Raw genomic sequence first — 26,841 nt, 5'->3', positions numbered from 1 at the left:
CATTGGCCGGAGGAGGCGACCAAGCCTTACCAAGCTTCTGGAAGTGGAATAAATATCTGTTATTTGTCCAGTGTAGTTACTTTCAAACTTTAGGCAGATGAGCCAGACATTGAGAAATAATGCTGATTATGCAGGGGAACACACCAGATAAAAATATCTTTCCCAAGAATCTAAGTGTTCCAGTAGATTAGCATTATTGATCACTCACTTCCCTCAGTCTACAGATGATTTCAGAATCCTCAAACTATTTTTTTCCCTTGTCTAGTATAATTACCGGAACAAGGAATAATCTAATTAAAAGACAACAAGGATGCATTCTAATTGTTCTAATAACTTATGTACATATACAGTGCAAGCAGCAGCCTCTCAAAGGGATGCATGTCGTAGACTGACAGCTGTTCCTTTACTGCCACACTTTACAGTTGATTTCTTCTGAAAGATAACATGTGATGGCATAGTTAATTATTCAAAATATGCTGGGTCTATAACGATTTCAGCTTCCGTGTGGTAAACGGAATGAGGAATTGCATGTTGACTTCTTTAGATAAAACATTGAACCAAACAGAAGAAAGTAAAATAAAGATTGATAGAATATGAAAAGGAAAAAAAAAAGTCTTGTAATGATCTTTTATTGTTTAAAATAGTTTAATTTGTTTTATTCTATGTGTTTGGGTACACACACACACACACACACACACACACACACACACCATGGGCATTCCTGGTGTGTGAAGAGGCCAGAAGAGAGTAGTGGATCCCCTAAACTGAGTTTGGCACAGTTGTGACCAACCATGTGGTGCTGGGGAAACAACCTAGGATCTTGGTAGAGCAATGAGTACTCTTAACAACTGAGTCATCTCTCCAGCCCCTAGACTTGATGATGTGCTTATTTGAGCATCCATTTGAGCTTTGTGCGTGTTTTCACAGAGGCCAGAAGAGAGTGTCAGATCCCGTTGGGATTGAATCACAGGCAGTTCTGAGCTACCCAAAGTAGGTGTTAAGAACCAAACTTGGGGATGGATAGTGCATGTTCCTAACCACTGGGGCATGTCTCCAACCCTGCCATGACTTCTTATTTCGTTATCAGGTATGCTAAGGTCTATGAGAGGCCATTAGTTTGTACAGTTTAAATCTAGTCATTTTACTTATATTTTTGTTATTGCTGTGAACAAAACTCCTAGTACAAACAACTTAAGAGAAGAAAAGCTACTGTTGAATTATGGTTTCAGAGAGATTTTAGTTCAAAATGGCAAGGAAGTGGGACAAAGTCCATGGTGGTGGGTGTGTATGCTAGGGCTTTTAGGATCACAGCAGGTTAAGAAGCTGAGAAAGAGGGGCACAAACCAAGGATTTTTCGAGAACCTTCAAAGCTTTGTCGTTAGTGATTCGCTTCAGCCAGCTAAGTCCCAGTATCAGTAGCTAGAACACAAGTTTTAAGTATAGACCTATAGGGGATATTTCATAATTACACGACATCATAATGTATTGTACATTGTTTATATGGAATATAGTATTCTCTATAACGTCATCTCATGTTGTGGACAAAATACACATAATTTCTAATAGATTTGTTGTTTTTGTCCATGAATACCAAATTTCTTCTCTTATAATATAATTTTGGTATAGCATGTTGCATAAACAGATGAGAAAGCAAGGCAGTACAGAAAAAAAGAGTGTCACAAAAAATTCATTCACGTAGAAAAAAACATCTGTGTTCAAAATGAAGGGATGTGAACACAAAACTAAAAATGTATACCGCCACTCTTAACCTGTTTAAGAACAGCATATGTCCAAGTTGACTCTTGTTCTCTCTCACATACCTGCCTCTGAAATTTAATCAAACCTTTAACAAGTAGGAAAAAATCTTACTTCATATCTGACATGACTAGGGAGGATTTCTGGAAAGAAAACTTGGTGGGAAATACTTTGTGTTCCTACCTCTGAAGAATTGACTCATTCACATTGCCAAAGCAGTAAACACCATCCACTGATGGCACTGTACACACAGACCGCACTGTACATGCCAACAGTACTATACACCCTGGTAGCATTGTACATACTAACAGTACTATATACCCTGATAGCATTGTAACCACTGACAGTTCTATACACACTGACAGCTCTGAAGCTACTGATGGCACTGTACACACTAACGGTTCTGTACACACTGATATCACGGTACACACAGAGAGCACTGTGCATACTTGACAGTATTACACACACTGACAACACTGTACAAACTGACAGCTCTGTACACATGGACAGTACACCCTTGATAGGACAATACACACAATATTCAAAGAAACAACACAGAAAACAACAGTATATCACAAAAGATTTAAAAAAATGTGAATTTAAAGAGGAAATATGTTAATGGAAATGGAGCACAGTCATGATTCTTTCCAGTCTGATTTGCTTCAGGCCCTAACCAGTGGACTTGTTTTGGCTCCTTTTCCTGTCTGCTAATATAATGTAACCACTGACATCTTCATTTTTTATTGGCAGTTTTCAGATTTCATATTCTGAAACAGTTTAACATTTGAGAACTGAAGAACCTGGGGCTCAAGAACTGGCTGATTGGTTAAGAGTCCTTGGTGGTTTTAGAGAGGGCCTGAGTTCCACTTCCTACATGCAAGCATGGCATCTCACAACTCCCTGTAGCTCCAGCTCCAGGAGGATGCAGTCCTTCTGGCCTCTGGGGGTGCCTACAGCCTCACATTGGCACATACATACTTTAAAAATAGTAAAAGTAAATTTAAAATAAACATAAGTGAATACAGGAATAAGTAAATTAAATTAAAGAACCTGATTCCATGGTGTAGATTAAATCAGAGGGACTCTTGTCACTTTATTTCATTTCGTTTTATTTTATTTTATTTTATTTTATTTTAGTGTGTGTGTGTGTGTGTATGTGTGTGTGTGTGTGTGTGTGTGCGCGTGCATGCGCACATGTGTACAAGTGTGCATGTGCACAAACATGCATTTGGAGGCCAGAGGTCCATGTAGGGCAATTTCCATTATTCTCCTCCACCTTATTTTTTGAGATGGGGGGGGGGTCTTTCCTTAAATTTGGAGATCAAGACTGGATGAGGATCTTCTTGTCTCTGCCTCCACATCTTTATGATTACAGATATAGAGCACTGTGACAACTTTTTACATCAGTTCTGGGGATCTGAGCTCAGGTTGCACATTTGTGCAGCGTGCACTTTTGTGACTATGCCATCTTCCCAATCCCCAGGTCTCTTCCATGTCTCCAAGAACAAATATATATATGCCTCCTGAGAGGCAGCATGAAGGTAACAAACACTTATTTCAAACAGTTGGACTAAAAATAAACTAGGAAGTAGTTAGGCACTGTTGTTAGCTTCATTATACTCTTCAGGTTTTTCTCTTCTCCTCTGAAATGATGGTTTGACCATCAAACATGTGTTGGCTGTAGTCCTATAACTATTCAGCACCTATGGAAAGAGCTCTGTCTCCTTCCTTGAAAAGGCCCTAGGTGCCTGACAAACTATCAGCAAGGCACCATAGACCCAGCAACAATCTGAAGGTCTCTGGATACTGAGAATTTATGGAAAGTGGAGTGCAAATTTTACAAAGTATACAAGCATCTATTTCCTTTGTAGCCAATGGCATTGGTAAATTTTCCCTCAGTAAATAATGTGAAATGTATGTTAAGAATTTTTAATGTTCCTTGGGTCCTTTCTCTAGCTCCTTCATTGGGGACCGGTCCGTCCAATGGATGACTGTGATCATCCACTTCTATATTAGTCAGGCACTGGCAGAGCCTCTCAGAAGACAGCTATATCAGGTTCCTGTCAGCAATCTCTTATTGGCATCTGTAATAGTGTCTGGGTTTAGTGGTTGTTTATGGGATGAATCTTGGGGATGGGGGGGTAAGAGGGAGGGCAGTTTCTGGATGGTCATTCCTTCAGTCTCTGCTCGGAACTTTGTCTCTGTAACTGCTTCCATGAGAATTTTGATCCCTCTTCTAAGAAGGATCGAAGTATCCAAACTTCGGTCTTCCTTCTTCTTGAGTTTCATGTGTTTTGCAGATTGTATCTTGGGTATTTTGAGCTTCTGAGCTAATATCTACTTATCAGTGAGTGTATAGCATGTGTGTTCTTTGGTGATTAGGTTACCTCACTTAGGATGATATCCTCCAGATCCACCCATTTGTCTAAGAATTTCACAAATTCATTGTTTTTAATAGCTGAATATTATGTAAATGTACCACATTTTCTGTATCCATTCTTCTGTTGAGGGACATCTGGGTTCTTTCCAGTTTCTGGCTATTATAAATAAGGCTGCTATGAACATAGTGGAGCATGTGTCCCTATTACAAGTTGGACCATCTTCTGGGTATATGCCCAGGAGTGGTATTGCTGAATATTCTGGTAGTATTATGTCCAGTTTTCTGAGGAACTGCCAAACTGATTTCCAGAGTGTTTGTACCAGTTTGCAATCCCACCAGCAATGGAGGAGTGTTCCTCTTTCTCCACATCCTTACCAGCATCTGCTGTCACCTGAGTTTTTGATCTTAACCATTTTGACTGGTGTGAGGTGGAATCTCAGGGTTGTTTTGATTTGCATTTCCCTGATGATTAAGGATGTTGAACTTTTTTTTTTAGATGCTTCTCAGCCATTCGATATTCCTCAGTTGAGAATGCTTTGTTTAGCTCTGTACCACATTTTTTAATAGGAGGAACAACAATATGAACTAACCAGTACCACCAGAGCTCCTTAGAACTAAACCTCCAATCAAAGATAACAGATGGAAGGACTCATGGCTCTAGCTGCACTTGTAGCAGAGGATGGTCTAGTTGTTCATCAATGGGCGGAGAGGCCCTTGGTCCTGAGATGGTTCTATGCCTCAGTATAGAGTAATGTCAGGGCCAGGAAGCAGGAGTGGGTGGGTTGGTGAGCAGGAGGAGGGGGGAGAGGATGGGAGATTTTCAGAGTGGAAACTAGGAAAGGGGATAACATTTGAAGTGTAAATAAAGGAAATCTTGTTTTCTTATTAAATATACTTTTGTGTAAAAAAAAAGAATTTTTAATGTTGTGACAGAGCTGTGGGAAAGTTAAAGACCTTCCCTTCTCTTGCTGCCTGACACTTTGCCCGGATGCCAGTATGATTCTCCTTTCATTAGCTACAGAGACAATGAAGTGATCAACAGACAGAGAGGAGCACATGCAAATTAGAATGCAGAAGACAAAACTCATAGAGTTTTCTTTCTCTTTTTGGCCATTAACACACCCTAACACTTCGAAAAACTAGATTCACATCTATATCAGACTAAAGAGAATGCTAGTAATTTAGTGAAAACTACTTTAACAGTGTATGAGTTTAGTAATCAGTGCTTCAAATGTAGCAGCTCCCAGATGTACCATCTTTCCCATACCATGTCCACTTGCTTCTAAGACATCCTGAACCTCAGACACCTGCCTGTTATATCTGACTTCTCTCCAAATGCACTCATTCCATTCTTTGACCATTAATCAAAATAAGAGTATTTCTCTCAATATCATAAGTGACTGTAATTTTTCACATGTCTGTTGCTCCTGCTAGAACCAGATTATTCTGGTGATATTTCAATTCAAGAAGGTGCAGTCTCTTATACTCTTTTCTTCTTGAGTGTTTCTACTGCCACTCAGGAATTTAAAGCTTCAAGGACTTGAAAATATCAGTCAACAGTCAACCTAGAATCCTATAACCAGTGAAAATGTCCTTCAGCAATGAATGAAGGAGTGAAAGGTTTCTTTTTTTTAAAGGAAGGAAAACCAAGAGAATCTGCTGCCAGCAGATCTTTCTAAAGCATGAAAACAGTGAAAATGGAATCCTGGAACACCAGAAAGAAAAGAAAAAGTGATCTTGACAGTTGTAAATGGTGTTCAAAGATTGAACACTTTGATAAGGACTTGAAGCAGATATGTAGAGAAGAAGTTAGGATTATTATTTTATGAATAGAGGTAAGGATGCAAAAAGAGGTTTTAATTCTTATTTAAAGTGGTATAATGAAGATACCAAGAATCTGTTCATTTTATGAATATATAATGTGATATTTAACACATATACTAAAGCTGTGCAGAGTGGTGCTCTAAAAACACTTTAGATATGCCAAGTAAGTTACTCGAATGTTCAAATAGCTCACAAAAAGTATGGAAAATATAAAGAACAAATACAAAAAGCAAAGAGGACAAACAAAACATAAGGTGTCTTAAAATATAGCAAATACATAGCTAGATGTTTATTAATAAACCCATAAGCTAAGTATAGAACTTAGCTGAGCTGTTATCAGACTGTAAGAACACTTCACTTGAAACAACTGGAAGTAGACTTAAATCACAATAATAAAAGGTATGTGTTATAAAAATCTTTAAAACAAATAAAGCAGGAAAAGCTGATTCTCTCTGAAAATCAGTAAAGCTGACAAACCTCCAAAGAGAGAAGACTAAATAGGAGTCAGGAAGCAAGGGCTATCACTACAGATACAACAGCCATCATAATAGCAATGACAGATCACTGTATTTACCAAGCATTTGACAACTTAGATGAAATACATCACTATCAAATTCCTGAAGTTGATCCACAGGAAATAGATAATATAACTCATAACAACTAAGGAAACTGAATTCATCTTTTTAAAAAATGTACAATGATGTTTAGGCCTAAGTACATTCATTGAGGAAGTCAATTTTATACTATTTCTTTCTAGTTAATTTTATAAACACATTACCAAGACTCCCCCAAAATCAAAAGCAGTGCAAAAACTAAATAAAAGCTACATTGCCACAACTCTGGTAAATGTATAAATGAAAATTCTTAATGAAATTATAGCAAAAAATGTGAAAGAAAAAGAATTATACATCATGATAAAGCTGAGTGTATTCCAAGGATGCAAGCCTGGTTCCCTAGTAAGTGAATCAATATGATTTTGGTTAATTATTAAAAAGCTAATCGATATAATTTATCACATTAACAGAGGTAACCTAATCACAAAAGAACACACATAGTATGGATATTAGCCCAAAAGCTCAGAATACCCAATATACAATTCACAGACCATATGAAATGCAAGAAGAAGGAAGACCAAAGTGTAGATAGTTTGGTCCTTCTTAGAAAGGGGAACAAAACCCATGGGAGGAGATACAAGACAAAATATAGAGACAATGTTTAGAGCAGAGACTGAAGAAAAGGCAGTCCAGTCCAGAGACTTCCCCACCTGGGGATCTATCCCATATACAGTTACCAAACCTAGGCACTATTGTGGATGCCAAGAAGTGCTTGCTGAAAGGAGCCTTATATAGCTGTCTCCTGAGAGGCTCTGCCAGAGCCTGACAAATACAGAGGTGGATGCTCGCAACCAACCATTGGATTTAGCATGGTTACCCCAATGGAGGAGGTAGAGAAAGGACTGAAGGAGCTGAAGGGGTTTGCAACCCCAATATCAACCAAACAGAACCCCCAGAGCTGCCAGGGACTAAGCCACCAAACAAGGAGTACACATGGAGGGACCCATGACCCAGCCACATATGTAGTAGAGGATGGTCTTTTCAGGCATCAATGGGAGGAGAGGTGCTTGGTCATGTGAAGGCTTGATGCCCCAGTGTAGAGGAATTCCAGGGCAGTGAGGTGGGAGTGGGTGGGTGGGTGGGTGGGTAGGGGAGCATCCTGGTAGAAGCAGGGGGAGAGGGGATGAGATAGGGGAGGTTGAGGAGGGGAAACTGGGAAAGGGTTTGTGTATTTGAAATGTAAATAAAGAAAATATCCAATTCTAAAAAAAATAGGAAAAATATACTCCATAAGGAAAAAGTATTTAACAAAATTCAACACTGGTTTTTGAAAAGATCTTTCAGAAGTGATGAAATTTAAGGGAACTTCCTCGAGTTATTAAACATTATCTATAAAAACCCACCACTTATCTGTGAATGACTGGGTGGGCCAGAGTAAGGATTGTATTTATGTCCCAAATTACATGTAAGTTTCATGTCTTTCCTTTTAAAATCTTAGGTTATATAAAGGCAACATTATGCTAAAAGTTATTTGCCAACAAAGTAATTACAGTAATTAAAACAGTGTTAAAGAAGTACAATGAAGTTGAAAGAATTGGTTTACCGCATTTTGAGACTTAGTATAGCATGAGTATTCCTGAAAAAATAGATATGTAATTCAATGGAAGCTTTTCTCAGGAGAAGCGAAGACAAGCTACAGAGTAAGAAATATTTTCAAACTGTGAACTTAAAAAGAAACAAAGGAAAACAAAACAAAACAAAAAGCCCTTGTATTGGGAAGACACAAATCAATCCCAATATCAAGTAGAAAAAAACTAAAAAATGGATAAAACATCTTAATATGTTCCCACAAATTATGCCTACCAACTAGAAACAAGATGGTGCTCCAGTAATATAGTAGCTGAACAAGTGGTACATTCCTCGTGTGGGTTGTATTGAGCAAAGGTACTTGATACATGTAAATAGATGTTAAATTACCTAAATTGTAGGAAAAAATAAAATTAATGTTCATATTGTTCATAGTCTGACTTTTTGATTGGGGTATAGCCTATCTGAACAGGATCCTGTAAGTTTATATTGCCTGGAAATACTGTAGCCATTTTAGTTTACATAAGTATCCACCACATTGTTTGAGGATGATGAAGTTGCCTAAGAACTGTTAAGAGAATGTGTCCCTGTTGTTAGGCAATGAATGACTATAATCACAGGAGCAGCTTCAAAAGCCAGAGGCTGATTTATAAGGGAGCTAGGTGGGGGAATGATGGTGCGTTTCCAGAAAGGATCTGGTATTATTGTCACTGTGAATTAAGTGGGAATTAAGGAATATTTATTGAACACTGAAAAGATTCTAAATACCTGTGAGATTCCTCAGTCCTTGCCTCCTGCAGAGCTAGGACCAATCCTCTCACTCTCCCTTCAGCCTCAGAAAGAGTAGCCCAGAGCATGCAAAGGTCAGCAGAACCACAAAGCACCAGGAGGCTTACATAGAAGACTCCACTGTGGGGTCCTGTTCATTCCAGGTCTAGATGGACCCTGTGTTAGGAAATCTGTCCAGCCTAAGAAAAGAAACTTAGAAATAGCAATAACCATGGCTCTTCTAGGCCCCTCCCACTAGGATTGTGTGGTCCAACCTCAATACCCTTATGAAGTAGTACTGGAGCTACTGCTGACATGTGGATGGACCCTCAGCACTCAGAGGCACCATGAGCTCAGATTGGCTATAAATATAAAGAACACTCTGAATCTTGAATGCTTAACATAAAAATTTTAATGTATCATAAATTTTATTACATGTTGAAATATTTTCAATCGATTGGGTTAAGTAAAATGCATCTTAAAAAATAATTTCTCAAATGAATAAGAGAATAGATTTGTTCTCTAGTGAGAGCAGGAAACCCAGGTTTGTGCAGCTTAGAATAACACAGTATCAGCCCAAAGGGAAGGGCTACCCAAGTAATCAAAAGATACTGTGTCACGTAGCAGATATATGTGAGCTCTCTGTTCATATGTGCTCTTGTGCCTGTCCTTTGTGCCCATGTGTGACATCAGAGGGAATTCTTGGGTAATAGTCTTTGTCTTCTATGTTTCTTAAGAAAGGTTTTCTTGTGTGTTGCTGAATATACCCACCAGCATGACTCGCCCATGGGCATCTAGAGATCTTCCTGTCTCTGCTTCCCACTTTACCTTAGGCACATTAAAGACAGCATTACTGCTCCTGTCTTTATGTGTGCTCTGGGGTTTAGACTCCTTGCTCCTGTGTGACAATAGCTTTATGCACTGAGTGAGCTTCTCAACCCTGAGCTCTTTTTTTGTTAAAAAATTACACACACACATACACACACACACACACACACTGCTGAATGACAGAGTAGGCTGTCTTGATATTTATATGAATTTTCCAGTTTATCTTGAACTGTGGATTAAATTATTCCAGACATTGCAACATAGGAAAGATGTCATTTGACTATTACTGTGAGTTCCTCATATATTTGAGCTATTCCCTAAGAAAGAGAATCCAGGATCCACAGTTTGGAAACTGTGATATGGGGAGCTGGAAAGTGGCTCAAAGGATAACAGCCTCACATACAAACATGAGCACCTGAGTTTGGATCCTAGGAACTATGGCCTTGTGCCCCTCTAATGCCAGCACTGCTTGTGGGCATGGCAGGGAGGGGAGGGTGGAGATGGGAGGAGTACCACTAGAGCATGCTAGCTGCCAGCCAGAAGAAGAAAAGGGCTTCATGTTTGTTGAGAGAATCTGTCTCAAGGGAATAAAGTAGAGAGTAGAAGAACAGTATACCCTGTGCCCTCCTTTGACCTCTGAATGTGTATGCCACAATACACATATATTACACAGACGTGTACTATACACACGTACACATACAGAGAAAGAGACACAGAGAAAGAATCAGAGACAGAGAGACAAGACAGGCAGAGACAGCTTATGATTTACGTCAAATAATTAGTTGATTCTGCCCATGTTTCCTTGTCTTTAAAATAGGAATCAAAGAATAGTATTGAATATCTTATGAGTCAATGTGAGAAAATGCTTAGATAGTGCCTGGTATTGAGCAAGCCTTCTCACAGTGGGCTAGTGACCACTGTCTCTATAACTAGGGGGTATCCGACTTGGGATGATGTTGGCTTAGTGATTTTTAATGATGAAGGTACAAAAGCAGTATGTATTCAATGGAAACCAGGCTTCAAATTCTCCACAGAGATCTTTTCCTAGGGTAGTGATAGGTGGGCATGATTCTCTCTAAGCTAGGCCACAGAAGTAAGCATAATTCCAATGAGCCATGAGACCATGAGGGGACTGTGTCACTAAGCTAAGGATGAATAGTCAATGCACTTTCTACTTAGGATGTCTATCTTCAACTTGTGATGACTTTTCTAGAATCTACATGCACCATAAGCCAAGGAATATCTGCAGTATTATCCTGGGCTTAGAGAAGAAACTACCACCTGAGCCTGGAAAAGCTCCAATGTTGAAATGTTTCTATTTTGCTACTGTGCCTCATAAATCGTAGACCCTGGTTGCTGGAAGTAGCTTTCTAGTGCACCTTCAGGGTTTATCACACTTGTATACACAGTGTGTTGCTAAGGGGTGGGTTCTGGGTGGGAGTTTTTATGCTGGAATCCTGATCTCACCTCTTCAGTTGGTGGATGTAGGTAAGCTGTTCTCAACAACTGTGGTCAAGACTGTCTTCCCAAGATTCATGTGTTTAAGTTTGGTCTGCAGCCCATGGTTCTGTTTGGCTGTACTGGAGTCTTCAGGATATGAGGTCTAACTGGAAGAAGTTTGGGCGTTAAGAGAAGGTCCTTGAAAGGGCTATGGGCACACAAGCTCCCTCTTGCCTGTCCTTTGTCATCCTTCAGCATGCACTTTCACTGTGGTACATACACTGTACTGCCACTGGCCCAGAGTAACAAAGCCAAGTGACCATGGCCTCTAAAGCCATAAGCCACTCCTTCATGGGGACACAGATATTCAGTTCCAGCCTGGCAAAGCTGATTAGCATGCTCCTTACCTGCCGTTCTGTTGTGGGGCCATAGATGTAGGGGAAGAGCGGGGAGGGAGATAGCCAGAGTCCGAACAGAGTTCCTGTGCTTTGGGCAGGCAGACATGGGAGGACTGCCGGATGCTTTCCACGTGCCTTGGGTGGGCATCTGGCTGTGTGAAGCCACTGACCCACACAGCTGGGGGTGGACAAGGGGCAGCCCCCGGTACCAGGTTCTCAGTCTCTGGCATCCCATGCTGGAAGGGAAAGAGAAAGAGAGTTATAGAGTAAGAAAGGTGAAGGCTTAGAGAGAGAGGTAAAAGCTTAGAGAGTAAGAAAGTAAGGAGAGAGAGTGAAGAAAGTAGAAGCTTAAGAGAGGGGAGAGGGGCCAAGCAGCCCCTCTTATACTGGTCTTGTTATCTTGCTGTTGCTAGGTAACTGTGAGGAGGAGTCTAGCCAGAAGGCCAGAAGCTAGGGGCATTCTGTATGTGACCTATAGCCACAGCTTCTCCTGTAGGAGTTCTGGGGGTGGTAACTTCAACAGGAGTCCAGGAGATATGGGGGAATGCCTACCATCCCATGTAGATGGAAATTACCACCCACGGGTCCCATGGGGTTCAAGACCTCAGCTCGACTGGAGACCAGGCCATCTGTGCATAGCCCATTGCTCCACATTTTGTCACATGGTGTGGTGGAGATTCCTCTCTGAAAGGTTATTGTGCAGGAATGAACCAGCTGCTGGAAAACCCTCTGCATACCAAAAGCCCTGTATTTGTTCATTGTTATGCTTGCTGCTTTTTACTCTAAGTATGAACTAGATCTCAGAGCTCCTTGGTGGTTGAGCTAAGACTGTAGGCCCTTCTCAGTACCCTCTCTACTTTGGTATATAATTGCTTAGTTCTCATTCATCTTTTCAGAGTCTAAATGTAGAAAGTCAGAGTTGTTAGTGAAGATTTCTAGAAGAACATTTTCTAAGGGGGGAAAAAACTTTAACTGCCAAGTTCAGGGATTTAGGATGTGGCTTGGTGCTGAAGTAATTGGCTCTCTTAGTCTTGCATTAGAAGAGATTCTTTTTCAGAGTGTAAGGTTGAGAGGTGTGAGGGGAACTCTCACATTCTGGTAATTGCTCTAAGGGATAACTTACCTTTAAAAAACCTGTGTTATTCAGCGGCTGCTCCTTCCTCCCCGTGCCTTTTGAGAATCCCATCAGCTATCCTAACCGGTCCCCCCCTCTCTCTCTCTGAATTTCCTCTTTAACTAGTAACAGTTGCCTCAAGTACCATTGCTTGAGATTCTCTCTGCAGTTTTAGCAATTTATTGGGTGAGGGGAGTGGTGTGTACACATTAACACTGGGGAGTTTCTTAGGACAATGCAGAAATAATTTAACCATCAAGATTTTGTATCTGCCAGAGAATCAAGGCATGGTAGAAGTTACTGGAAGCATGCTGTACACTGCTTGTGGCTGTTAAATTACTTTAGCACACATATACAGGGCATGTGTGTATGTGAATTGAATTGAACTAGTCATGAAATCAGAACTTTACAGCACTCCGGTATTGAAAAAACTGTCTTTTAAATTCACTTCCATCTTCCTGATAGTTAACGAGACAGATCATTTTATAATTTTGTTTTTCCTGTGTAAGGAAAACAAAAGGACAGGCAGGGTTTTCATTTGTCTTTTATGTCTTCACCCAAACCAAGAAAACATTAGGAAATTGCAAATATATTCTCATTCTGTCATAGAAAAGCTTAATGTTTTCCTCCATCAGGCACCAGTTCAAACTCTGACATTTCTCTTGGTTTTTCTAGCACTAGAGTAACAAAGAGAAATATTCTGACATTAAGACACATTTCCAGATATAACTAATGCTGTCTTATTATGTGGTTATCTCTGGTTCTCCAGGGACATTTGGGGTTTTAAATAGAAATCATGCTAAACTCTTCCCCTACCCTGCATTCTCCCTCATAATTTGGAATGTTGGCAAGTATATGGAAAGAAAATGAAGTTTTTTCTTTACTACTTTGGTTTTTGGCAGGGGCAGACCCTACAACAAAGGTTCACATAATGGGGGAAATAAAAGAAGCTTAATAATATATGTTTCTCATAAGAGATACTCATAGATGCTTTGAGTTCAGGTTCAAACGCCACCACAAACCTAACCGATGAAGGCCATTTATGGAGAGATGCCCAGGAAGGCCATGGTAAGCAGAATGAGGTTTCCTGTGTAGATTTCTTTCTGTGATTTCGGGTGGCACATATTTGTAGGAATTTAGAGGAAGTGGACTTGAACATTGAGTTACTCTATTAACATGAGCTTCTCCTAAAAGTGTTTCTGTTTATTTGTAATCTCCACAGTAACTATCCTCTCACTTTAGATAAATCTTTATGCCAAAGAAACATCACTATTGAAGTAGTGCACTCCAATCTCCTATAGTCATGTTTTGTGGTGGAATTTTGGTCTGATTGGTTTTCCCCATTCCTAATGTTCCCAAGTTGAGCCAGGAAGCTTGTGTTTTTCAGTCTTCAGTGAGCAACTACTGTGAAAACTGCAAGAGGCACATTACAGAATTTTATCCTATGCTAAGACTAGGGTAGAGTGAAACATGTACTTCTGTGCCTCTTTCTCTCCCTGCCCCTCCTCTCCTCTCCCTTCTACCTCTTCTCTTCTCTTCTCTTCTCTTCTCTTCTCTTCTCTTCCTCTTCTTTTCTTTTTCTTTTATCAATTTGCAAAGAATCTGTAGCTATTATATGCATGTGTTGTATGTAGCACAATAATTAACTAGGAAATAGAAATGTATCTGTCTAGCAGTGTGAGTTGTTAGGTCCATGAAATGAACTAAATTAGATGAAGTTATCTTGGTCAGCGGGCATTATTTGTCCTGTGAAGCATTGGTATACTAAAAATTCAGCATTTTTTTTCCTTTTCTTTTTGCTGGTGCTATTATTGCACATTCTAGGAAAACCTGGACTGGATAGCAAGTTCCAAGCAAGCATAGACTAGAGAGCTAAAATTCTGCCTCCAAAAAATTGATAGTAAAATTAATAACAGGTGTGGTGGGTTGGCTCCAAGATGAATGCTAACTGTAGCATACTTCTCAAACATAGGAATAGGTGTTGAGAAGTAAGTGCGAGACTAGTTTCATTTCTGTCTTGACTGGTGTTCCTCTGAAAGTGAGCAGTATTTGGTGATTCACATAAAGTTTTACTAAATCTGATGACTCATTGTATGGTTTTCTGCTGACTTTGAGTAACAGTGAAGAGGGGCTGTGTTTGTATTCTTAGGAAACCATCCTCCTGCCACTTGCTTGCATCTTCCTTGTGCGGCTGGTCCCAGACCTAATGCAGTTCATTGTTTGTTTGTTTGTTTGTTTGTTTGCTTAGAACCAACACACTATTTTCCCCCATCATTCTGCTTTCAGCTTGAAAGAAATGAAGCCATCCTATTTGATCACAGTCTGCTTGAATAGCTCTCTGGAGATTTATTATTTTATTATTGTTTTAGAACCCCAGGCCCCAGCATTAAGTCTGACAGCTATATACTCAATAAATACTTCATTAATTGAATGAAAGTAATCAATTACCAAACAATGCAGTGTGTGATGTTTTAAATGAGCCTTGAATGGCTGTGAGGATGGTGGGTGAAAACAAAGATCTGGAAAAGCATAATGGGGGTGACTCCAATGAGGACAGAAGGTGATGGTCATGCCTGTCCTGGTTTTAGCCATGTAGTATGCCCTTTTTGTGAATCATGCATGAAATCCCCTGATAACTCCTTTGAGAAGGCAGAATTATAAACCCTGCTTACCAATGGGAACACAAGTGTGAACACCAATGGCCAGCACCTATTTGACTTATAAGTCTCAGGGTCTAAACCCATGTCCTTAACCACAATGCAAGACTGTATCCTATTTTGCTAAAAAAGCATTCCCAGGCCTATAATCTTGGCTGTGTTTTTATCTAGAAATGGAAACATAAAACCAAAGGCAGGAGTACTCTTCATTTTCCTGGGGTTGAAAATCATCACCCATCTTGTTAGTAGGGATGGCCCCCAGCTGAGTACTCTCTGCTGTGTGCTTGTCTGTAGAGATGCAGCAAGTACTTCACAGTGTTTGTCACAGCACACAACATAATTATGAACACTTAGGCAGACAAATTGAACTATTCTGTGTAGAAGATGCTCTGAAAAGTGTAATCTAAATGTGGAAGCATGTTTAGCATTGTCCAAGTGAAAGGCACAAAATTACACACTTACATCTGTAACATAATCACATATTTCTCTGCCTTGTTTTCCTGTTAGAAATCAATCCAAACCATTTGTACAAGCTGGTCTGTATAATGATACACAGAATGATAGTATCTGAATATCGAGAGTATGACATGAGCCAAGCAGTTGAGGCAAATCCAACCTTTGATTGGTACCTTCTGCTTTGTAGCTGCCTGTGTGGAAAGACTTGGGATGGCCAAGTACTCAAGGCTGGGCTGCCTTTTCCAAGTTATGAGCAAAGGCCTCTGATGTCAGCATGTATATAATGCACTTTCAAACAAATGTTATCTACCAGTTCAAACTTGGAGGCTCAGGTTAGGCTTGCATTGCATGATGGTGACATCTTCTGTAAGGTTTTGTTCCTCGGTAGAGTCTCCCTCCAGGAAGATAAGGACCCTTCTTAACAAATGCTGCCCCTTTGACAGGTGACCCCCTAGGTTCAGAGAGGATCTTTTGATTATGAGTGACCAAAATGAGTTATCCTTAAAGCAATCTAATTTTTGAAAGTGAAGATTCTGCCTTTTAGGAGGAAAAGCCTTGTCTCCAGCCCTAGAACATATAAGGTTAATAATGAGCATGCTGCAAGGAAAGAAATTTGAAAAAAGCAAAATTGCTAAGTCGGCGGAGGACTAATCAAGCACATTGTTCCCTTGAGTCTAGAAAATTGCAACAAGCGTTTCCTAAAGGTTGGAAAGATGTCCATGGAATACTTTTTGGTTTACTCTGTCAGCAAACCTGTGTTCCTCTCTTCCCTTTGGTGTTAGTAGCTCCAAGAATTGGGGTGGGGAGGGCGCTAGTGCTACTGCTGTCCTTCTGGAATCCACTGGCACAGGGCTCCTTGTCCCTCTGGATGGCATTTGTTCCCTGTCCTAGATGAACTTCCATGCTATTCTGCAGGCTGAGGCAGCCTGGGATGAGTCAAAGATGGTCTCTACTCATAACTGAAGCAGAATTATAGGGTGGGGGTACAAGGCAGTGGTAGAACACTCATCTAGAGGGTCTGAGGTTCTGGTTTAGGTCCCCAGCACCACAAACAAAATAAGCAACAAGGAAAGTAAAGCTACAATAGCAAGATACCCCACAGATTGGAATTCTATCGTTTAGAGAGCAAACTCTTATGACGAATTTAAGTGCACCCTGACTATCTCTGATCCTCCTCACCCTCCCTCACCCTCTCTGGTCCTCGCTGCCACCTACTCACCCAAACTTGCCTCCTTCCCCCACCCTTACTGTCTCTTTCTCCTTGACCCCACTTCTCTCCTCTTTTCCATTTTTCCCTTGCCCCCTCCACTCATCTTTCCTCCTTTCTTTTATTTGAAAAAAAAAAAAAACTTTAAGGTACAAACAGATACAAAAATGAAACCAGAAGCATCCAGATTTCCATCATTGGGCAGATTTGCTTTCATAGTTTTGCTTTTTTTTTCTCTTTCCCCTTTCTTTTCAAAATGCTTATTGATGGACCTAGAGTCCCTATAATTTCCTGTCTTTTCTTTCACTCTCTATTCTTCCTGACATGTTCACTTCCTGCTCCAAATCCTGTCAATCTGGGTGTGTCCCAATTCATTCTTTGTATTTCCCCATATACACACACACACACACAGATATATATATATCTGTGTGTGTGTATCCCCAGGAATATATGTTGGTGTGCTTCAAGTTATTTTTGTTGTTTAATAACTATTTATGATGTGAAATGTGTACTGATTTGTATATATAAAACCAACTAATTCTTTTTAAGACTGTTGCATACTATATATGAAACAAATTTTACTTACCCATTTCCTTTTGGGAGTGAATTTTTAGATCATTGCAAAGTTTTGTTATAGTAACCAGTGTTATGATACTCTTCTTAGCATGTACCTCCTTGTATGCATGTTTATCAAGCTCTGCGCATCTGCCAGGGTGAATCACTATGCATGGAATATGTAATACTGCGTTTGATAAATACAATAAAAGCTCTCACTAGAATAATGTTTCAATTCATGATTCTGCCAGGAGTAATTGGAATATGACATTATTTTCCTCACATCTTGGGCAACATTGAATTTTGCCAGGCCTTTTCATGTTAACTACTTGGGATGGAAGGAAAATGAAATCTTATTACTTTAATTTCCATTTTCTTGCTGACTGCTGAGTGAACTTCTTAAGTTCATGATCCATTGTAGTTTCTTATTTGAACAACTCCCATTACTCTGTTGTGCTTCTCTCTGTCTTTTTCTTGATTTAGGAGGTTTCTTATAGATTCTGGTTTCTTAGTCCATGCCTGCCCAATATGTTCCCTGTGTGTTTGTCATGACTGGCTCATAGGAAGATCACTTCTTCAGATGGTTAGTACTATTGAATTGTCTTGCTATCCAGTTTAATCATTAAGAAGCCAGGAGTGTACCTCTGATTCCAGTGTGTTGCCAGCCATTTGTATCTTTTCTTCTGAATATACAGTCTAGAGCTGTCCAGTCCCCACTCCGGCTGTTCACACAGACTGGCTGCAGTTTTCCTCTTCAGGTTTCCCCAGATTTCTTAGTGGTCTTATCTTCAGTTTATTCTCACTGAAGAGTCAGGGAGATCTTACTAGTGCAAGCCAGCTTCTGGTCCACCTCAACTCTGAACTGTACAGTTGCTTCATACCCTGTAGCGAATAAAAGCCCAAGTAATAGCAGTGGTACATTGTTCTGAGCTGCTGGTTCCTGCTTCCCCATCTCCTGACACTCTGGCCTCTTTTTAGCAGCCATACTAGTTTCCCTTCCAATGTATCAACATTGTCAGGCACATTCTGCACCCTCTGCCTGGAAAACATCTTTATTCAAAGCTCTTTTTTATTGTCTGCTTTCTGAATTTCATTCCTGTTTTGCCTGAGATGTTTATTCCTAGTAAGATCTTTCTTAATCTCCTTGTTTAAAAATGTAAACATCTTCCCATATTCACCGTGCTCATTTCATAGGGCAGCACTCAAAACACAGAAGCTTGAGATGTTTTGGTTTTTTGGTCTGGCAGCTCTTGAGACTCTGTCTGAAATCAGAATGCCATTAGGACCATGTTCCACGGAGGAAATTCCCTGGGAATGGATATGTTGGGGTTGTAGGGATGGGATTCCACCTCTTACTGGATTCCGGTGGCTTGCTAACAAAACTTAGAGTCCCTTGCCTTGTAGCAGCCTCACGTTAGCTCTGTCATTAGGGGTAGTCTCCTATTGTGTCACTGTATTCATATGGTCTTCCTCTTAGATGTAAGCCACTCCTGCTGAATGTGACTCATCCCATTCCAGTATGATACCATCTTAGTCTTTGTCTTCAACAATCCTATTCCATTCTCAGGACCTGGAAAATTAGAACTCACTCTCAACTTCTCTCTCTCTCTCTCTCTCTCTCTCTCTCTCTGTGTGTGTGTGTGTGTGTGTGTGTGTGTGTGTGTGTGTGGTGGGGGTAGGGGGCAGGGGGAGGACATTTCCCAGAGCACTTAGCACCATTTAATTACTCAAGCACATGGCATCTTTATTTTCTTTGTCTCTTTCCCCACTATGGGGATACAGGTAGCATGTGAGGCTTTTATGTTCAGAGATATAGAAAATACTTCATGGGTAGATCTGCAGTAAATATTTGCTGGATAATGGATGAGTGATTTCAGTCTCATTATGAGCAGAACAAGTATCGTGGTATGAAGAAAAATAATTAGATTTTAAAAAGGAAATAATGACTCTTCCAAAAATCCCAGAGAATGAACTAGGTTCTGTGACTTTAGGTTTGTTGCTTTGTTTGTTTGTTTTTAATTTCAAAACTGGGCATATGAAGGAAAAGAAGAGGGAGAGATTATACTAGAGAGAAGCTGGCCAGCGGGGATGCCATTGAGTCATTGGTAAGCATTAGAGTCTGTTGGGCTCTTAGTTACTTTCACATAAGAAAAAAAAAAATATCCTCTAAATTGCATCCCTCATATATTATTATGCCCATTTGACAGAGGTAGAGTGAAAAGGTCAATTAGATTAACAGCTGTGTAGGATCTAAACCTAGGTAGCTGTACCAGAAGCCTGTGTTCTCCTCTGTTTTGATTACTTTATGTCAACTTGACACAAGCTAGCATCACCCCAGAGAAGAGAAAGGCCTCCATAGAACCCATAAGATCTGTCTGTAGGCAAGCCTAGAAGGCAGTTTCTTGATTAGTGACTGATGTACAAGGTCCCAGACTGTTGTGGGTAGTGCCATTCCAGGACTGGTATCAGGCCAGCAAGTCAGAGGGACAAGCCAGTAAGCAGCACTCCTGTTGTCTACATCAGTTACCGTCTATGGGTTCTTGCCCAACCTGAGTTCCTGCACTGACTTCCTTCACTAATGGACTGTTATCTGGAAGTATAAATGAAATAAACCCTTTCGTCCCCAAGTTGATTTTGGTCATGGTGTCTTATCCCAGCAATAGAAACCCTAAGACATCCTACTTGTAATCAATTATAGTCATCTCTAAAGTTTCAAAGGAGAGGAAGTTAGGTGATTCACAAGTGACTCTTTAGTGAGTTTGACATAGAATTCCACAAAGCCAGGGAAATGTTCTTGTGACTATTATCTGGGTCAACCTTATTGAAAATCCAATACTTGAAGAGGCCAGATGCTGCATCTAGGAATGCCTTGGGGTAGGAATCAGAATGTAGACAGGTAAAGTACCACTCTGACCCTGCCTTTGTGTGGTACTATATGAGTCATAATAACTCCTCTGAGCCACATCTTCCTCCTTCAGAGTAATGACAATGCTTACAGAAGCTACACTACACTACAGAGCCCTTTAACGAATTCCTAAAGCAGGCATGCCAGCTTAGTGTTCTTCACAGTTACGTTGCATGACATTGTGTCTAGAAGCTGTCCAACTGCCACTGAAGTGGACATTTGAATTTCTTTTTTTTCTCTAGGTGCCCTGGGACAACCTGCTCGGTCACACATCTGCAAGAACTCTCCATCTTGCACTGAGGACCCCAAGGAGGTAGTACTCATCTGCACAGTAGCACTTGCTTGACTTTGTTTCTTTGCAAAGAATGTATAGAATTGACCTACTATGGGGATGCCCGTATAGTATTAGTCACACTCTTTTGCATATAAATAGAACTTTTATAATGGTAAGAATTTACAGCTAGATCCCCTTAGAGAATTTACCTCCTCTTTGCTCCTATTTGTAGCTGCCACTTTACAGTTGGAATATAAATATTATGTCAACTAAATAAAAGAATGACTGCTGGCTTCGCTTTCTGAAGGATAGCATTGCCTTTACTTCCCATGAAGTACAGCTGTACTTGCACTGGACTGACATGCCATTAGATTGTTCTTCCCCCACTAGATAGGCACACACTCAATAATCTTTATTGTGAAAAGAAAGATTAAGTAGTCACAGAGTCAAGTTGTAATGTCGTGTGTGGCTTTGAGGATGATGGCAGAATCGAGATGAAATTAGTAGCAACAAGAGGAGTCCTCTGTCAAGGGATGTGTTCTAAAAGAGTGGAGGGTTGGTATGGGGGACATGAAAGTAAACCTGGTGGAGGAAGAAGTGGGATGGAGCGTGAAGCCCCTGTGGCTCTTCTGGAGGAGTCCTGATTTGACTTACACAATATATGATCAGGCACAGCTCCCCACACTCTGGTGAGACTACACAAAAGACCTGAGGCCAGGGCGGTGGTTGCTTCCCCTGTCTTCACAGAATTATCCCTGGGTGATCTGGTTTCTTCCATACAGGCTCAGGGGCAGGTGAGTCAGATTTAGCTAAACAACACATGTTGTATTCCGATTTGCCCTTGAATACACAACCACACCCTAATTGGCTGAAAAACTATATATAAGCTTATGTATTAAACAATAAAATTAGATCTCCATCCTGATGTCAGTCTCTGGAGTCTGAATCCCAGGAGTCTTTGTGGGCTCTATCTCCTCTTTGTCCACATCTCCCGGTCCCTGTTCCTACAGTTAGTCTTGCTCAGAGATGGCTCTACTGGTACAGATTAGGATTGTGAATGGTGAATTTTATCAAGATCCTCAAAGACCAAGTAGAGATATCCCTTCCCTTTATGACTGAATATTTTCTCTGGGTGAGTCCTATATGCAGCTTAAAAGAAAAGGTGAAGAAGAAATGGACTGACAAAGCTCAGAAGACAGTCTTCCAAGTCACAGCATTTAGGCATGCTAGGGGAGTTGGCAGTGCCGTCTCTCCAATTTTCTCTTGCATGTCTTCCTTCCCCATGGCAGGCTGTAGAAATATGAAGCTCTTTCATTTAAAACCAGCCATAAAAACTGAGACAAGCTGCAGTATACCTACCTCCCAACCCCACCCTGTGCTATATATAAGACTGGCCTTTCATTTTTTTCTGACCCACCATGTCTAACAGTGGTCAGTCATAAAACTCATTCTACAAGGAGTTTGTTCCAAACCTAGTAAGTGGAAAGGCACACAGGAGAGCCAAGAAGTTATTGTATCCCTAGGTCTTAGTCAGGTCCCCTTCTTAGCTTAGTAGGTCTCAGACCAGTAGGTCATGATCATTTTGCTCAATCACATTCCTACACAAATGTCCATTTAGTTTTGGATCTAAGAATAAGAAATGGGCTACTCCTCAGTCTTTAGTTTCCATCTCCAAAGTTTCTCATATCACATAAAACTTTGCATGTCAGACTTTTGTTCTAGGGATGTTGTCTGTGATACGTTGATGGTTGAGGAAAGATCATACACACACACACACACACACACACACACACACAAGCTTGTCCCTTGGCCCCACAATTCCATTCTGGTCATTTCCCCCAATATGTGGTGAATGAGTTATACTATTTTATTTGAGTTTTAAAAATACTAATTTATTTACTCATTTATTTATACCAAGAGTCACATATGTAATTCAGATGGGCCTCATATATACTGAGCAGCTCTGCTTGGCCTTGAGCTCCCCATCAGCCTGAATTCTAGTATCTCAGACATGTGTATGTCTCATGACAGGCTGTGCTCAGTGAACACCCCTGTTCCTTTCTGTCATTCCTTCTTATGTTTCCTCCTTTAACAATATCTCCATGTCTAGGTCTTGAGTGTGTGTGTGTGTGTGTGTGTGTGTGTGTGTGTGTGTGTGTGTGTGTGCATGCATATGTGAGAAACTGCTGCTTGAATCAAAAAAACAAAGACACTTATACCTTGTCTTGCTTCCAGTGAAGACCCTGTCTCCTGTCTCCACTTCATCTTGTAGACCTATTTGGCTTTGGCTTTGCCTGCTTTGCTGTCATCCCATAATCCTCTGAAACCTCTGGGTTTATGCGAAGTTTATGAAATTGGGCAGAACTGCCTCTAGAGTGTGTATTATTGCTGGACATGGTTTTGTCATCTAAAAGTCTTCACTGAATCTGCGGGGGGTGAGGGGGCTCTCCTTTTCACTGCCTAATGCATCTGACTTCTCCTTAGTAGATGCCTTGCCTCTCCAGAATACTTACTTATAAACCAGACAAGAAATGTAACAACTTGACATAGAGAACCTGCACCACTTGCTCTTTTCCCATGAATCTTTGCATGTAGCCTTCAGTATTCTTGTTTTGCTTGGCATTTTAACACTGAAAGTAAAGCTCTTAAAAATGAAAGGCAGCAATTATTGCGGAAAGTAATTAAAAATGAGTGATTTCCAAGACTTAGAAACCTCACTTATTCCTCTGTGCTTAGAAAGCCTTCTCTTTCTCTCCTAACAAGAAAGGACAATGCCTAATCATTTCAAGTGCTCCCATTTTTTGCTGTTTCTGTACAATTTTGGCATTTGCTGTTTGATCTTAGTCAGCCTACTTAGCCTCTCTGAACTCTGGTTTCTTCCTCCATGAAATAAGACTAGTCTTAGGAATTGTTCCACAGAATGGTTATGAAAGATTAAAGGATAATAGATGTAGAGCTGTTAGGATGGTGCCTTGCATGTAGAAGCTTTCAAGACATGGAACTTATAATTACTGGTCAAGACACTGATGTCACGTTTATCCATGGAACTAAATATCCACATTCTATGTTTTAATATTGAAGAATTTTCAATATTTTGTCTTAGAATATTACCTGCAACCATGTAAATGAGGCAGATATAGAGATATCTAAGGCCACACAAGTAATACAAAAGAATTTAACAAAGTCCTTCGTGGATAATCTTTGGAGGAATGGTTGGTACAAACCTCATTGCCTTGAGGTTAAATGCCACTGTATCTGTGTGATGTTTTGGCATTTAATGTTAAGCTGTGATTTTAGTCCAATTGCCATGTATCCTTGACATGGCGCACCAGGCCTGTTTCTGTTTCTTGTTAGGAATAAAATCAGGTATTTCTAGTCAAGATACTGGGTAGAGGTTAAGGAGTCATTAGGAGATACAAGAGCCTATTCCCTCAGTGTTTTCTCTATCTCCACTTCTGGTATGGCTCTACTAGGCCAGACATGACCAGGGATGAAGGTTATAAATAGATCTACCCTTGCCCTGTTACCTGAAGGCAAGAAGACTAAAGGTACACAGGTAGGTGCTTTGCAGAGCTGCAATTCAGAACTTGAAAGCTGAGTTCCTATTTTACAGTGTTTAGTCTGAAAGCAGGCTAAAGTTAATGTCATGTGAGCTGACCAACCTCCTATTAGAAATTTCCTGTTAGGCTTGATGACCCGAACTATAGACGAGGAGGCAGTAGTGACCACTGCAACGCGAGCTTAAATTCCTGAGAAAGCCAGAGGTAGAGAGAAGCTCCTAGTTTTGTGTGTAAACAGTTGTCATATTTGAGGGCAGTTCTTGGGCCAAGCTTATAAGGAGCAGGCGCATGAGCGCATTTTTTAAAAAAGATTTATTTTATTTATATGAGTACACTGTACCTGTCTTCAGACACACCAGAAGAGGGCATCAGCTCTCATTACAGATGGTTGTGAGCCACCATGTGGTTGCTGGGAATTGAACTCAGGACCTTTGGAAGAGCAGTCAGTGCTCTTACCCGATGAGCGATAGCATGAGCACATTTTAAAAGTGACTAAAGCAGCTGGAGTGGTGGCATATGCATTTTACCTCAGCATTCGGGGCAGATTGACTGCTATGACTTTGAGGCCAACCTGGTCTCCATAGTGAATTTGAGACTAGCCAGGGATAGATAACAAGACCATATCTGAAAACAAAATAAAACAAACAAGCCAACAAACAAACGAAAAAAAACAAAAAAACTAACCTGAGCTTTGAACAGCCTCCAAAGACCCTGTTCAGTTCCATTTAGCTAATCTACCTGCCTATCAAAGCAGATCAGTGTTCCACAAAGAACTGAAGCAGAAAGTGACCTTCCCTCTTCTATCTCCTACATGTGTACATTCACACGGCACGAGTCAAAATGCATAGCAGAGAGCAAGCTAAGAAAATAGGGGCAATTTTGAAAAGAAAAGGCAATTATCTGACATTTATTCCAAGATGAGCCAGATTTTGGAAGTCATCTATGGAGAGCTGTCACTACTGAAGTAGAAATTTCCTGTGTGGCCTTCAAGCATTTGGAGGTGACCAGGAAAAGCATCAGTAACCCTTATGATAGAGCTGTGACAACTGTATATCTTAGGCCCAGAAATAAAAACAATATTCAAATGTCTGAATAAAGAAAAGAGTCCAGGGTCTGGCAGCTGTATGGTGAGAGGGAACATGTCTAGCACACATGCAATTGGAGTCACAGAATAAGAAGAGAGATAGAATTGTGAAGAAAGTATGTTTGAGAAAATATGACATAGAAGAGAGAGTCTTAACAGGAACCACAATACTTTTTAGGAATTGTTGTCTTTTCAAAAGTGAAAAGTCTAACAAAACAAAAACAAAAACAAACCACAGCTTAATGTTTTTGATAGCATTTAAGTATCTGTGGTAAGAGATGGGCAGTGATAATGTGTGTTTATGGTATTCACATGAAGACCAGATGACAGCTTGTAGGAGTCTATTCTTTCTTCCACCATGTTGTAGGTCCTGGGACTCGAACTCAGTCAGTCAGACTTTACTGCAAAATCTTTTCCTACTGATGATATCATTAGCCTAAAATAAAAATGGTGTTTTTAAAGTAAAAGGGAGGATAGAAAAACAGTAATAATACAAACAAAAGAATCTTATTATTTGCATAGTTAAAATATACTTTAAGAATGAAGACAAGGACATTTTCAGATAGGACAAAGTATACGGGCTTCATTGCTCAAAGGCCTGCAGCACAAGAGATATCAAAGGAAGCCACTAAGACTGGAGTAAGGCACATCAGAGAGAATCTTAAATGTTCAGGAGGGGATAAATACATTAGAATTGCAAATATAAAATACTTTTTCTATTTTACAATCTTAAAAATATGTAGAACAAGAACAACAACACTGTCCCATGGGGTTTGTGATACAATGTGTGTAGCTGCAGAACACAGGACAAGTATGGCTTAAAGATTGTGGGGTGAGAAAAGGACCTCATAGATGTGAGGCTTTCAACTTTATGTGAGATAGTATAAAAGTAATCCAAGTAATGCTGTAGGATGATCAATAATATAGATTTTATTTCCTACGAATATAGATTTTATTTCCTAGGACAGCCAGTAAGAAAAGCAGTCAATTGGGAAAATAGAAACGCTTGTTGTTGTTCTTGTTGTTGTTGTTGTTGTTGTTGTTGTTGTTGTTGTTGTTGTTTGGGCAGGGATATCTCACTATGTAGTTCTAGCTGACTTAACACCTGATATGTAGATCAGGCTGGCCTCAAATTTACAGAGGACCTCTTGCCTTGTTTTATAAAAACAACACAAAAATATTGAAAAAGAGAAAGAGGAGAAAAAGAAGTGGATATGCAAATCAAACAACCAAACAAAACCAAACTACTAAATGCAAACATTGCCCTTATATTTTGAACTGGCCTTGTGCATTCTAGTTAAAAGGCAGCGGTACCAGAATGTATTGTAAAATCATGTACAATGATCCTAAATTGAGAGACAACTGTACATATAAAGATTCTCATAAGCTTAAAGGGAACTGATGGGGAAGATGTACTGTAGAAACAATATAAGACATGCATAGTACCTTCCTAAATATCAGACAAATGACACTTTACGACAAAAAATATTACCAG

General features: G+C 40.1%; 1 protein-coding gene and 1 long non-coding RNA gene across 7 annotated transcripts in view; one reads left to right on the top strand and one right to left on the bottom strand.

Moving 5' to 3' along the window:
* Positions 1–11,913, bottom strand: part of Fhitos (fragile histidine triad gene, opposite strand) — a 40,449-nt gene extending 28,536 nt beyond the window's left edge. The window contains exon 1 of the long non-coding RNA NR_131139.1: positions 11,544–11,913. This is a non-coding gene — a long non-coding RNA (fragile histidine triad gene, opposite strand). The remainder of the gene's footprint in view (positions 1–11,543) is intronic.
* The window catches only part of Fhit (fragile histidine triad gene), a 1,611,970-nt gene that overhangs the window by 411,596 nt on the left and 1,173,533 nt on the right, over positions 1–26,841 (top strand). For 5 of the 6 annotated variants that reach the window (XM_011244732.3, XM_006517924.1, NM_010210.3 and 2 more), the window contains one exon: positions 20,671–20,741. The exons of the other annotated variant lie outside the window; for it this stretch is intronic. Coding sequence is in view for 2 of the 5 variants with exons in the window: in XM_006517924.1 (XP_006517987.1) it covers positions 20,671–20,741 (71 nt within the window). In the remaining 3 variants the exon portion in view is untranslated. The remainder of the gene's footprint in view (positions 1–20,670; positions 20,742–26,841) is intronic. 6 annotated transcript variants of the gene reach the window in all.

Source organism: Mus musculus, chromosome 14 (assembly GCF_000001635.26).
Source record: "Mus musculus strain C57BL/6J chromosome 14, GRCm38.p6 C57BL/6J".
NCBI lineage: Eukaryota > Metazoa > Chordata > Mammalia > Rodentia > Muridae > Mus > Mus musculus.
This window is presented reverse-complemented; position numbering and strand designations above follow the sequence as displayed.